Genomic DNA, 15329 nt, shown 5'->3' on the forward strand with positions numbered 1-15329 from the left:
ATGGGAGCCGGCATGAGTGGGCAGGGTAGCTGCGGATGGGGGCCCTCAGTTACAGTGGGGGGTGACAATAAGAGTGCTCTGATAGGTAAATCTTAAGCCTTGCAAGTAACCAATCAGACAAGGCTCAAGATTTTCCTGTCAGAGCATTCTTATTGGTTGGCTTAAACCAACCAATCAGAGCACTCTTGTCATGAATACAACTGATCCAACACGCAGTATTAGTATCACACTTAGGAATAAGGATAATGTCTTACCGGACCTTTGAATGGCCAGACTTAACGTACCAGAGAATAGTCGAAATACTAGCCGAGGTCAGGAACACAGAACAAAACACAGTTGCAAGGAACAGCCAATAGTCAGGGATACCAGAATAAAGCCAAAGAAACACGATCAGGAACACACTCTCGTATAACCAGCAAAGGGAAACCACGAAAGGGCAATGAGTAGAAGAAATGAGTGAGTTTAAATATCCCTCTTTGACCCCAAAAAGTGCCCGCACATCGACTTCGCTACCACCGTGGAGCTACATAACAGTGTGGATCCGCCCCGAAGATCAGGGGCACCTCCTAATGGCAGCTCCAGCACCATCATGACACCAAGGGCAGCAGGGGCCAACCCACCAAACAGGCTCACATACCAACGTGGATCCGTGCCTCTCAAGAGATACCGGCCTGCCACTAACAGGCATCGGCTGAGCACCCCCAGGCGGACACTCTAACCCTAGGCTCACTCGAGCTATTTACCGGGACTGGCACCATCCTCGGCAACAGCCCAACCCATGGTACACATTAAGCTCTGACACTCAAGCGCCCACAAGATGCCATTTATTTCTACTCTAATAAGCCTGTGTAAATTGTTATAATTTCTCTGTTGTGGCTCTTCACCAGTTTTGCACCACCCACACTCCTTGAGCACCTGTCAATAGGTATCTCCCTACTTGAATAGGCATTACTACATGCTCACGATCTGACACACATTAGCGACTACACATACCTGCAACCTACAAGTCTAGACTCAAGCTATAACTCATGGGCATAACGCCCTTACACTAATCTGGTATCTGCAACCATGCTGGTACTTGTATGTATGACCCAGATATGCTACAACAAAAATATAAAAAAACAAAAAAACAGTGTGGATCCGCAAAGGGCGGCGTCCACCGGCATGTCGCAAAAGCACGGTCTTATGGCATAGGACCCGCCCATGTTCCATCCCATGTGTTCCCTATTAAGGGTTAATAATGTATAGGGGTGTATATAAAAAATACCCCTTTCTGTCTCATTAGAGATTTTTGCCAGAGGCTCAAGGAAGCAAGGTAAATGGTTAGAGTTAGGACCCACCTAGGGGGGTCTGCCTTGATGTTGGCAGGTGGGCTCATCCTCTCATGGCCATTGGAGGTAACTAAAAGACCTCCATTTGTTTTAAAAATACATAGGGATAAAGGAGAGAGCGCAAGTAACTAGTTTTTCTTTGGTTTTTACTACAATTTGGGGCTGATGTGTACTGTAGTCATTGCAGCCGCCCAGTAGTGATGGGAGTTGAGCGCAGGACTTTTCTTTCTGCTTATGGCATAGGACGCCAAGCAGCACTTCTACTCCTGGAAAGGTGATTTATGTTGTGCATAGCATTTGGAGAGGATGTATACGTGACAACTCTGAGCCAAATCACAGGGTGCAGGAAGACTTTATAAGCCTTGCCCCGGCCTGTGGAGCTCAGTGTGCGCGCTGCACTCGCTGGGTGAGGATGAATAAATAATAGTTTTTTTGCATTCTGTTTTTTTTTATTTTATATGTTCAACGGGAATTCTGGATTTTTATTTGCCCTTTTTTGAGGCAGAAAAAAAAAAGGTTTTTAGAAAAAAATATTTTTTCTAAACACCCCTACCCCGCCCCCCCCCCCAAAAAAAAAATGGGGGTGAGGGGGTGAAAAGGGGCTTGGGGACCCCTAATCACCTTGTGGGGGGTGGAGATATTTTTACATTTACCACCCACCTGTTGCCCATGGGTGGGGACTGGAAATAGGTCCTACCCCCAATTGTCACTAGGGCCCCAACCCATTGCTCATATGTCCTCCCCCTCATTGTCATTTAGAGCCCCCATCCGACGCTCACGGGTGGAGGCTGGGACAATAGGCTCCCGCCCACCCTTTTAACTTCGGGTCCCCATTCGCCTCTCATGGGTCAGGCCGAGGGCGACGGGACAAAAGAGCCCCTAACAGCCGTTTAAGGGTGGGGGCCGGGAAAATAGGTTCCACCCCATTGTAACTTAGTAGCCCCACCCGCCGCTCATGGGTGGGGGCCGGGGCAGTAGGTTTCCTTCCTCGTATTGTAACTTAGGGCTTCCACCTGCCGCTTATGGGTGGGGGCCGAGGGGGTCACTAGGTCCCCCAATCACAGAGCACTTTATTATAGTAATGGAGGGTCTTTTTTACAACAGTGAGCATGCTCCAGAGCCAGGATAGTGGCTCTACCATCTAAGCGTGTTCTGGTTGTTTAGGTACAGGCACAACCTTATGAAGACAAATATAGCTGGATAGAAGAAGGTTCCAGATTAAAAATATTTAATATACAAACATACAAAAATAAATACCAAGACATGTTTCGCCATAAAAAAATCTTCATATCGATACGTGGAGTGTGGCTGCTCATTACTGAACGGGGAGCCTGGGAACTTTTAAGCCTTCGATTTGGAGACATGGCATTCTTCTGGCATAAATATTTATATCACTGGATATCCGGTGACAGTGCACTCAGGTGGAAGCAGAGGACCGCAGGCAAGCTCCTTAAGACTTTTATGTACTGGGCAAATTTTGTGAGCCTTAGTAATCAAACTCACCAAACATTGGAAGGATTTTAAATTTTATTCTTGCTGTGAAACTATTTAACCTTTCTACACTATGCATATCTGTCTTGGTCTTTTGCAGGCTTGCAGACAGTGAATTGGAAGATAAACCAGGCATTATGGAGGGTACAATCAGCATCATCCAAAGGAGTATCAGTTAGAGGGACTCCTTGATACCAGAAGACAAATATACTTTGTTGCAAAGTGTTCTGAAAGACGTTTAAAACCGTGTCCTTAAAAGTGATATTGTACATACTTTTGTATTTCTGTGCAAATTTTAGATTGATTAAATGTTTTTTTTTCTGAAGCGCTGCCCGTGCTTTAACATTTATTTTGCCTATTTTTAGCATTTAGGGAAAGTGCTTATTTTTGTTCCAGCAGATATCTACTGTTCAAATTGTTTTCCTGACACTATAGTGATCCTTTAATGGGTCTACCTGCGATTGAAAACACCTCTCCCCCTCCCCCCCCCCCCCCCCGCTCAAACCGCAGTCATCACATAGAATAAAACATTGAGGGTAAAAGAATAATAGTGTCTCTTTACAGAATATATGCATGTACACAAGATAGAAGCGGGATTTGTTTTAGATTTATACACTTTGTATTACATTTAAGCTTCCACTATGCCTTTACTATTAAATGACATAGTAGGACAGAGGTGAATGGAAGGAATTGAAACCAAATGCATTTCTAAAGTCCTCCCCAGAACCACCATCATCACCTCCTAGTCCATTTTTGTGTAGGTAAACACAGTGTGATAATAAGCAAGATGTGTTTTTTTTTTTTTTTTTTTAAATACATTTTCATTTTATTTGGGAGAACATCATACATTATCGCCTGCAAATAGGTTGCATATTGTAGAGGAAGAAGTTTGGCAGTATAGAAGAAACATACATTTTATCATGAAGGGCTTACACATCTAAATAAGTTTCTGGATGAAAAATTATACTGAGAAATCAGAGTAAATTTTGTTGCATGATGGTATAACAATTTTGCATTTTTTTTTATTATAGTTCATGTAATTTAGATTTTTTTTTTTTTTTTAAATTGTAGATTATATTAAAAAGCAAACTGGGAAAAAAAAAAACCATACAAAATTGGCACACTGAACAGAGCAGTGGCCCATGCACAAAATGTATTGTGTGCTACCATTTATAAAATTTCTGATAGTTTAGAACATGCATAAAATTTCCAACTCGGATAAGTATTTACAATTTGTAGTTTATGGTTTTAGAAAGAAGATGGCCTTAGCAGACTTACATTTTAAATGATGTTGAAGAGGATGAAAAATGCAAATGTCAAAATATATACCAAAAATACACTGGAAATCAGTACAATTCATTATAGGAGTTACAAATAACTAAACAATTTGAATTTCAAAAGTAGCAGTTCAGCAACGAAAAAAAAACAAAAACAAAAACCCATGCAGTTTTGATTTTAAAGAGACACTTACATTTGAACGTTTGTACGGAGCATTGTTTTATGTTCCCTGCGGCCTAAACAAACTTGCATTTAGAATGTTTATAGTCTGTACAGAATCATGGTATTAAAAATCCTGCAACTATTCCGCCTTGTAAATCAGCCATTGAAGCAACCTGAATACTCACAAACTAAAAAGTATCCGTAACATCTATGTAACCTATAGATGTGGCTTCTGTACATCATAGGTTTATATATTAAATATTTGCAAAATAAGAAAACATGCATACACAAAACACAATGCCAAGCTTTACAGACTTGATATGAATCAAAATGTACTTTAACATAATGTACAATGCTCAAATTAAGTACCCTAGAATGAACAATCCTGATTTTTAAAAAAACATTTTAAATATATTTAATATATTTTGTTTTTAAAGGGATGAAAAATAATTCTGCAAATATTGGGCAAAACAAATGTACTGAAATTATTTCTTTTGATCTGTGTTCAAGTAATAAATGTTCCTATGTAGAAATCTTTTCATAAGCCTTAAAACTAAAAAATACCGTGAGTATAATACATAATTTGCAACATCTAATCATTATACCTGAGGTCAGCATTACAGAAGAGCCAACTTTATTTTGGCATTGGTTTGTCTGTTGCCAACTACACGTTGCAGCCTCAGCATATTTAAGACAATTCTAATCTATCTTTTAAAGACATTTAATAAACAAATGTCTTTTAAATAAATAGCTTTGAGGGATGTAATTCTTGTCAAAAATAATAATAATAAAAAAAAAGATACAGAAAAATCTATCTAGTGAACAAAAACAAGATTTCCATTTGTAAACTTAAGTGTCAACAATGATAAGCGTGAGATGCTACACTAGATGAGCTTTCGTGAAAACAGCTCCATACTTTCCCATGATTCAAATACTAGAGATAGTGGCTGGCTCTAAACTTGCCCAAGTCATGTCCAGATCGTAAGTGAATTTTGTTTTCCTCTTGGAAAGCATGATAATTGATGCACAGGAATCAGCTGCATACCCAAGGATCTTAAAACAGTCTATATCTTCCAGATCCTCTTGGTTATTGAAGCTGTTATGTCACAAAGCATTAATCTAGGACTTCTCAGGCAAGGTGTGAGTAAACTCTGACACGGTGCAGTCACTGCGTGTTGTTATTGCCAGTCCCATTGTTTTCCTTGGCATTTATGTTTACTGAATTAATACCGTCTTGCTGTCTTGCGTCTTTTCTGGGAGGCATTCTTTCGTTGATCCTGTCCAATCCCTTTGCTTCTTCAAAGCTGCAGATTTTATGTTGCGGAGAGAATCCTCGTATTGCTTTAAATGCAAATGTGAAATGTAAGTACACTTAAAAGGATATCATAACTTTATTAACTACAATATGTAACATGAATAAACCTCAGGAATACTTGTGTATTACTTAAGATCAAGTAGTGGAGAATGTGCCAGTTGTACTATTTAAAACAACAACTCTAACCAGTTAAAAACAGCACTTTGTGAAATATGTTTATTCAAGTAAGTTCTTCCTCCTTAGTTTGGTCATTTATGCAAATATGAAGTGTGACTAGGCTTCTAGGATTAGCTACCTCAAACATCTATAGTTCGCTATCTCCACTAGAAGCATCAGAATTGCAGACTCTAAATGTATAATGCTCAATATCCCAGTTAGATGACAGGCTAAGCATTATGTAGGTCTAAATTATGTTTGTCATCCATGAGTGTTTTTGATGATTATTGGGTTTGTGGTTTCCTACATGTATTTTTTTTATTTTTCAAAAGTAAAGAAATCACTAATTTTATTAAACTATATTTAGAATCTGTTCAGATATTAAAGCAGGAGCATATAAACTGCATATAGTAGCAAAACTAACCTATAATCATAAATAACAAACATAACACTTTTCGTGGCCTAGAGAACAATTCGTTTTTTTCAACATTAAGCCATTAAGCCTGTTTTGTTACATATAAACAAATTCATTGCTCAACTGTTCACACATATGCCTCCTTGGTTTTAAGTAACAGTCCCTGAATATACCCAATTGCTTTTCAATTCAAATACAAAATATTAAATAATTACTTTTAAGCAGACCTTTCTCCAGTAAAACTTTAAAAAAATCAGACTACACAAATTAACTTGTTATAATGATGCATTCATATTTTTAGAATGGGTCAGCTGATTTCAATAATATATTTAAAGGCATACTCTAAGCAAAAAAAAAAAACAAACAAAAAAAAAAACAACTTTAGCTTAATTAATATAGATCATGCTCATGCAGTCTCACTTCTAAGTTCTTTGCAATTTAGGAGCTAAGTCACTGTTTCTGTTCATACAGCCCTCCCTCACACAGCCTGCATGAAAGAAATTATTCAATTTTCAATCAGATCTTACAGCACTGCAAGTTTATGTTAGCTGTTTTTACCTACTGCTATATAAATTGAACTTTAATCTGACACAGGAGGCTGTTGTAAGCTCTAGCAGGAAATTAACAGAGCATAAAATAAATTTTCATCTAAACACACTGTGAAATAAGAAAAGTTAAAAAATGTTGACTTTTTTTTTTTTTTTTTAGGAAATGTGTAGGGAGGTTGTCTTAGTCAGGGAAGATGTGGCAAGGGCTTAACTCCTAAATTGCAGAGAATTAAGAAGTTAGACTGCATGGACATGGTCTATACACCAAAACCACTTCATTAAGCTAAAGCCATTTGATGCAGAGTTTACTTAAAAAAAATTATCTACCAATAAACATATTATATTTTTGACACATAATCATTCTCGTATTTCATGTACCATTGAGGAAGCATGTCCCAAAGTTGAAAAATATTCAGAAAATGATCAAATAAATGTGGTCAGGTGCATGATGTGAAATACCATGTTCTGTCCATACAATGCTCTAGAGATTGGGGTAGGCAACCTTTTAGCAGCACTGTGCCGATATAGGTTGTGATGTCCCGTAGCGCGCCGATCCTCAGGCTCGTCGCTACCAGGCAAGCTAACCAAGCAATTACTTTGGGTCCCGAGCTGGCCTGGGCCCCCAAGCAGGGCCGGCGCTTCCTATAAGGCTGCAGCCACCTGAGCGCTCTAGAGAGAGCCTCAGGCGGCTGCAGCACTGCCTCTCTCGTCACCTCCCCTTCCCTGTAGCGTGGCCGAGCTCCTCTTCTTCCTGTCAGTCCGTCCGGGCACCACGCGGTACAGGAGATTCCGTTTCCTGTTCCCGGCCGGAATGACAGGAAGTGCACCCTGAGCTCGGCCACTCTACAGGGAAGGGGAGGTGAGAAGAACGGAGGGGGGGGGGGGGGGGAGTAAAAAGAACATAGGCGGGGGAGTAAGAAGGACACGGGGGAGGGGAGTAAAAAGGACACGGGGGAGAGGAGTAAAAAGGACACGGGGAGGGGAGTAAAAAGGACACGGGGAGGGGAGTAAAAAGGACACGGGGAGGGGAGTAAAAAGGACACAGGGGGAGGGGAATAAAAAGGACACAGGGGGAGGGGAATAAGAAGGACACAGGGAGGATGGGAGGGGAGTAAGTAAGAAGTAGTAAGAAGAACATGGGGCAGAAAGAAGAACATAGGGAGGGGGGAAGGAGTAAGAATGGGGTGAGGAGATGAGGAGAACACAGGGAGGGGGATGGTGAGGAGAAGGGGAGATTAGGAGAACACAGGGAGGGGGATGGTGAGGAGAAGGGGAGATTAAGAGAACACAGGGAGGGGGTGAGGAGAAGGGGAGATGAGGAGAACACAGGGGGGGTGGGGAGATGAGGAGAACACAGGTGGGGGGGTGAGGAGAATGGGAGATGAGGAGAACACAGGGGGTGAGGAGAAGGGGAGATGAGGAGAACACGGGGGGGGTGAGGAGAACACAGGGGGGGTGAGGAGAAGGGGTGAGGAGAACACAGGGGGGGTGATGAGAAGGGGAGATGAGGAGAACACAGGGGGTGTGGAGAAGGGGAGATGAGGAGAACACAGGGAGGGGGGTGAGGAGAACACAGGGAGGGGGTGAGGAGAAGGGGAGATGAGGAGAACACAGGGAATTTTCAATTGTTTAAAACGCTCAAGTTTTATGCACATTATATGCAACAGCAGTATTTGCACTGTAAACCTTTTTTATTTAAATAATGTGTGGGTGAACTTAAACTGTATGGCGATGCTGTGGTTCCTGTAGGCTTTGCGGGGGAGGGGCATGTCCATTTTGCTTGGGGCCCCCAAATTCCTTCAAAGGGTCCTGACGATCCTATTTTTTTAAATTGAGGTGTGTGTGCTGCCGTATTCTGCTTGTGTTATTTTTGTGCGTATATGAGCTATTATATTGTATATGTTCATTAGTAGTTTATGGTATCGTGTATGATACATATGAATGTGGGCTGTGTATGAGGGCTGCTTGTGGAATTGTGTGTAGATGGATATGTCACATTGTGTGTTAGGTAGTGTATGGGGGCTGTTTGGGGTTTTGCATGTGAGATTGTGTGCATGTATGTAGATTGTTAGTGGTGTTGCGCTTGTGGGGATTGTGTGTATGTTTGTGTATGGGCTGTTCGTATTATTTGTATGAGGGGAGGCTTATTCTGCAGGTCTGTGTATATCTAGCAGTGTGGGTGGCTTCGCTGGCTTCCAGTGGGGACCAGCCCGGGCAGGTACAGGTCAAGGACAGGAGCTGCAAAATCAGCTGTGGGCTGCACTACTACAGTGTGGATTCTTATTCACAAGTGCTGGGAGGAACTGATCTGAGATCATTACCTCTACGTGCTGCAATGCATAAATTGAGGATTGTCCTTCACTACCTCTTTGTTTTAGCAGATATCTGAAGTTTCACTGAGACTCCTGATAGGCCAGACCCTGTTTGGCTCTAGCAGCCTTGAGTGCCGTGGAAAGACACCTTGAGTGCCGTGCATGGCACTAGTGCCGTAGGTTGCCTACCCCTGCTCTAGAGCATTATGGGCAAACTAGTTAATAAATAAAGCATTGCAAGAACAACTGAGCCATTTATAAAAATATCATTACATCAATACAACACAAATGATTTTATGTTCTAGAGGTAAGAAAGCAGAAAACATATGCAAAACATACTTAAATTCTGAAATTATAATTGTGTTCAGGCATGGTAAAAAAATCCTTGCAGAATGAAATTCATTACCAAAAAAAAACAGAAAAAAAAAAAAACCAGACTGTTGTAGATATAGATAAAATACACACTTGGGATAGATTCAGCTTTCTGTCCTATAAACATATTAAGTATATGTAAAATGTGCAGCTTGCTCATATGTGTATAAATATTTAACTTTAAGTGGAATATTACTATTTTTACAGTTACAATGAATACACTTTTTCCAGTTTCTGTGTGTTTCTGAAGGAGTTACTTTTATCACTATCGCTATAAATAAATAAATAGACCATGCCTACAATCTTTGGTTTAGCAGCATCCCAGGGTTGGACTGTAAAATTGATTGCCATCTGATTTTATTAGGTTTCCTTCAGAAAGACAAGTGATGCAGCATTCCCTCGTGCACTGGAGAGATCCATGATACTGGGAAGATTAAGGTGTTTTGCTAAATTATTTCAAATTTTAACTATCACGCTAGAAGAATTAGTTGGAAAACCATTTTCCGCTTGTAGAATGGGTAGCCAAGCTAAATTTAAGTACCAATTGTGGGATGCTAACAAGAAAATCTACTGCTTTAGAGACTTGAGCTAATTTCTTGAGGCTTTGGGAGTTTTCTATAAAGAGCAATTTTGGGACAATGTTCTAAATGTAAAAGCAGTGTTTACATTACAGCCTAGTGATAACTTCACTGGCCACTCCTCAGATGGCTGTTAGAGATCCTTCCTGGGTCATGGCTGCCTAAAATGCATCCAAACATTCAGTATCTCCGTCCTCTGCATGCAGACACTGAACTTTCCTCATAGAGATTAATTGATTCAATTCATCTCTATGAGGAGATGCTGACTGGCCAGGGCTGTGTTTCAATCATGCTGGCTCTGCCCTTGATCTGCCTCTTTGTCAGTCTCAGCCAATCCTATGGAGAAGCATTGTGATTGGATCAGGCCACCACTTCTGATGATGTCAGCAGACTGCTTGTTTTTCTGAGGCAAACAGCATGCAGAGTTACAGCTTCAAGCTTGAATACAGTAAGATTTTGCTATATTTATGGAGGCATGAGGAGGCCATGGGGGCTAGATGGTGGGTTTAACACTATAGGGTCAGGAATACATGTTTGTGTTCCTGACCCTATAGTGATCCTTTAAAATGGCTGGTATACTGGCAGAAATTTCTGGTTCTGGAGCAAATCTGTTTGCAGAGCAGTTCTCATAAAAATATACCACCCAGCAAATTGTTTGAAATATATACCCCCAAAAAACATGTTTTCTTTTTGGATACATAAAATATTGCCTTGCAATACCTGCACATCTAGTACCTGTGGCTACTGGAAGCCCTCCTTTTCCCCAGAATAGACTTTCTATGGCTGTAACAGACGTCTGGCTATATGACAGCTCACTGAGAAGCAATTTTATACACTATAAATTAGATATTCTGTATTCAATCTGCCAACATGTTAGCACAGTGGTTCACAACCAAGATCTCAAGGCACACTGTGCCATTGGGAATTCTGCCAAAACCTGAACCATTGGTGTGCCGGCAAAGAGTTAGTCAATATCATGACTCATTTCTTCTTCTATCCCAGGGATGTTGAATTTATTTAACAACTGGGACATTCAGAGCTTCTGGGGGATTGATAAACCCCTGTATTCATAAAGCAATGTGCTATTCATTGTGCAGTAAAAGTGTAAACTTTTTTTTTTTAATAAAAAAAAAAAAAGTTTATATCTAGAACAATTATAAAATGTACAATATGAAAGGGATACTGTAGTGCAAGGAATACAAAGCTGTATTCCTGGCACTACCAATCCCTCTGCCCACCCCCCCATCACCAGGTAAACAAAGGGTTAACACCCCCCCTCTTTTTTTTTTTTTTTTTTAAACTTACCTTATCCCAGCAGTGATGTCTCTCTGTGCTGGGCCGCCACCTCCTCCACTCCGCGTTGAGTGGGGTCTAATGTGCATGTGCGTCAAATGCTGCGCGCACATTAGACCTCCCCAATAGGAAACATTAAATCAATGCTTTCCTATAGGGAAAATCTGACTCTGGAGGTCATCACATAGAGCATGAGGACGTCCAGCGTCAGATAACGGACCAAATGTCTATTTCATTTCCGGAAGCGCTCCCAGTAGACAGCCAGAGGGCAGACTTAGAGCTGCAATGTTAACATTGCAGTTCTCTGGAACTGCAATGTTTTACATTACAGCATTAGGTGAAAAAGGGACACAGCACCCAGACCACTTAAATGAGCTGAAGTGGTCTGGGTGCCTACAGTGTCCCTTTAAGTAAACTATGATTTTGATATTTTTGTAGTTTTAACTCAGTTGTAAACTAGGACAAAGTGTTAAACCAAAAGTAGAGATGTCAAAATGAAAACCAATGGAACGTCTCCTGCTGCTTATGTCACCTTTAGGACTTTGCCTCAGAATTGCTCTGATACAGAACTCTTACTCTCTCTTTCCATTGACCAACAAGGAGCTCTAATGCTGGTGTAATCACAAATTATGTGGAAATTCTGTTTAGTATTTGACTAACACATATTCAAGAGCATAACATTTTGATTACTTTTCCTTAGAAAATTACAATTGCACATCTTTATGGATTATACAAATGTAACCGTGTACAAAAAAAAAAAATGATACAAAACAATAGATAGTAGGAAATCTTGCACCACCAGAACAGCTATACATCAAAACTTATAAATAAAAGGGGCACATACTACATAGTTCATGAATTTAGGACATGCATAAATCATACTCTAAAGGAGTTGATCTAGAAATAGCAGATCTTTCTATCACACAAACAAAAACTATAACAAAGTACACCAAACACTTTGCTGAAGAAGTCTAAAAAATATTCATAATGTGTGCAAAGGACAGAAAGCAAACTAACTCTACAAGATCATGCTGCAGACAAGAACACGTGACATTATTTAAACTAAGGATACATTAAATGGAGATGGATCAAAAAAACAACAACAACAAAAAAAGATCCATCTCTGGTTGTGCAAGTTTAAACACCACATATAAAACAGTTGAATCCCAACCCAAACACAGATCTCTGCAAAGACTCTGCAAAGATTCTGGGCATACCTTTATCAGCCTCAATTGCCTCAACTGTGGCTGTACAGAAGTGAGCAGATGCATGCAAAATGAATGAGAAAGATGAGAAGTGTAATATCGCATAACAAAAACAAATGCAATGACCAATGCAATATACAGTTCTGCCCAAAATTATTCATTGCAAACACATTACTGTCCCCACATATTTAAGATGCATTTGAAGAAGCAAGTTTGTTAGAATTGCAAGATACAAACAAAAAGGAAAAGCAAAAAGGCAAAAGCATTAAAATTTGACTTTTAAGCAAGCAAAATTGAAAATTTATGTTTATGTTGAAATATGGATTTTTTTTTTTTTTTTTTTTAAACAAACATTCTTAAGACGGTAATGGTTTTAAATCATGCTGTTCCAAGTTCTGAACTAGAAAAAAAAAAAGTAATTTTAGGATGTATCTTAGCAAACAACATTCCAGATATTTTATATCAAAAGCAATTCAATGCAGCTTTGTATAGCAACACACATCAAATACGTTGACAAACACAATCACTCTGAATAACCATTAAACATTGCAAGTCTGCGGATAACTCTTCCTTTAAATTTCAATCCGTTCTCCATTTTACAGTCAAAGACACAAATCAGCATTGAAGACAGCAGACATTCAATAATCTAATTATCATACATTAGAACAATGATATGCAATTATCTTTCTTATTTTTTTATTTTAAAACTCAACCTAGTGTTACCATATTACAGAACCATAGGCATTATGTGAAACTCAAAGGAATGAATTGAGTTCTGTACTTTTACTGCACAGTCAGGGACTAAGGTAGCATGTTGAAAGCACCAATCTTAATTTATATGTTCCACACTAGAACATGGTTAAAGCCTAGATTGGGAAGAGGAATGGGAACATCATCTTCAGCATATGGTTTTCAAGGGGAAGATTGTGGAAATGTAAAATGGAATCCCATTATGATTACGATTATGAAAGTAACAACAGATTAAGACCTACCATTTCTTATCAAAATAGAACAATAAAAAAAAAGTGTAAATACACTTATAAGTGACATTGTTAAAAGGGCAGTCTAAGCACCATTATCACTACATGCCGTTGTAGTGATTACAGTGCTGGTTGGCTGTGGCAATTATCCCCCTCCCCCAGGTTAAAGTGTCTGAGCAAATCAGAGATCCCTGAGACACTTGTGTCTCACCCCTAATCTCTGTATCTGCTGAATGTGACAACTGATGGGGTCAGTCTATCAATACTGTCCAAATCTGGTTGAAATTGATGTTGTTAATGTGCAAGTGATACATCTGAATATAACAAGTGGGGAAAGGCACCTCATGCATCAAGGACTGCATGTTTTGGCTAAACCACTTACAAACAGAACAGGGCTAACCTGCCATACAGCCTACACAACAGCATGTAGTGGTTACGGTACTTAGACTGCCTCTATAACGTGAAAGTGATTAGCAGCAATGTTAGATGAAACAAGCCACCCTTTGAAAATAAACTGACAATTGAAAGTGATTTCCTATTACAGACAGTACTAAGTATTTAGATATTTTTTATGATACATATCTCCAATGTCAGGTTTAACAAGGAACATTTTTTTATAAAATCAATGCATTCCATTTGTAGAAAGTATAAAATGGTATACTGTCGAAGAAATAATTACTCAAAACGCAAAAAAAAAAATATCACTGAAGGCACTGCGGTTTTCCTGTAAAGGATTTTTTTTACATCTATGGTACATTTAAATGTATTGATTATGACAGGGGGAGATTCCTCAGGAACTAATAAAACACTGGTTCATGTGCCATCCCTTTAAGGGCACAGCATCTGGAATAAAAGGGAATAATGACGGAATATTTCCATCATGTGTCCTTAAAGGGTTAAAGGCAGTGGCAGATCAAACTGTTTTATTGAATTGGCAACCAAACTGCAATATGCAGCATAAGAGATTACCATGAGAGCATGAAAATCGTGTGATATATACTCTGAATTGGCAAAGGTTAACACTTCCTAGGCTTGGCTCAGGGTTTAACATACCATATTTTTATTGAACCCTCTAGGCACTAACATAACTTGAACAAATTTAAAAGGTTTAGGCCTCATACTCATACTGAGCCCTTTCTTCCTGTTAAAATCGCTTTAGTTTTGCTAAAAAAATTAGAAAGGTACAGTGGTTATTCTGCAGAAATTTGCTACATCTTTTTGTAAACATTTTTTTATGGAGAACAAATGAAATTTGAATGAGAAGAAAAACACTGCATGAATAACTATCAAATAGCACTTAAATTAAGTTGGTCCCCTGAGTGTGTCTGGAGTGTCCTTTTAAATACCGGTAAACTTCCAGAGTTTCTGGTACAATTTTCACATTGAATCAAGAGGTAAGATTAGAGTGGAGTCAAGCACTTAGATGAGAAAGTACCACACTGAATCTTGCATTGGTGCACACTTTAAAATAATAATCCCAATGCACCTACTTGCACATTATACTACAGAATTCTTCTTTATAGATTTGTTCTTAAAAGTTAATCTTAAAAGTTAATCTGTTAAACCTATTTTAAACATCTGTACAAAAATCCAAATTAACTTTGTTGCTTGTGACTATAATATTACGTTTGCAAACAAATAAATGTTAAAGTTCTTGTTTAATTAAATATTATGTGTAGATACAATTGAGGAACTTGAGCTTCCAAAGCTCATCAGAAAACTCTGTTTAGTTAAACAAAATATATTTTTAGGATGAAAGGACTATTAAAGGTATCATAAAACACTAAAAACAAGAATTCCCAACATGTTACTATTACCCGCAGGTGGCTTACAAGATATTGTGTTCTTTGCTGTATATTTTATTGTTGTGGAAACACCATTTTATCAGAGGCA

The 15329-nt window shown here is 39.2% G+C and overlaps 1 protein-coding gene across 7 annotated transcripts in view; it reads right to left on the minus strand.

The window, feature by feature from the left end:
- Positions 1–4737: 4737 nt before the first annotated feature.
- The window catches only part of PPP3CB (protein phosphatase 3 catalytic subunit beta), a 50879-nt gene continuing 40287 nt past the window's right edge, over positions 4738–15329 (minus strand). For 4 of the 7 annotated variants that reach the window (XM_063434651.1, XM_063434647.1, XM_063434649.1 and 1 more), the window contains 2 exons: positions 12469–12498; positions 4738–5603 (listed from right to left, as the gene is read on the minus strand). In XM_063434651.1, coding sequence (XP_063290721.1) covers positions 5428–5603; positions 12469–12498 — 206 coding nt within the window. In that variant the 3' untranslated portion in view covers positions 4738–5427. The remainder of the gene's footprint in view (positions 5604–12468; positions 12499–15329) is intronic. The other 3 variants (XM_063434653.1, XM_063434652.1, XM_063434650.1) reach the window with 1 other exon arrangement.

This window comes from Pelobates fuscus, chromosome 10 (genome assembly GCF_036172605.1).
Source record: "Pelobates fuscus isolate aPelFus1 chromosome 10, aPelFus1.pri, whole genome shotgun sequence".
Taxonomy (NCBI): Eukaryota; Metazoa; Chordata; class Amphibia; order Anura; family Pelobatidae; genus Pelobates; species Pelobates fuscus.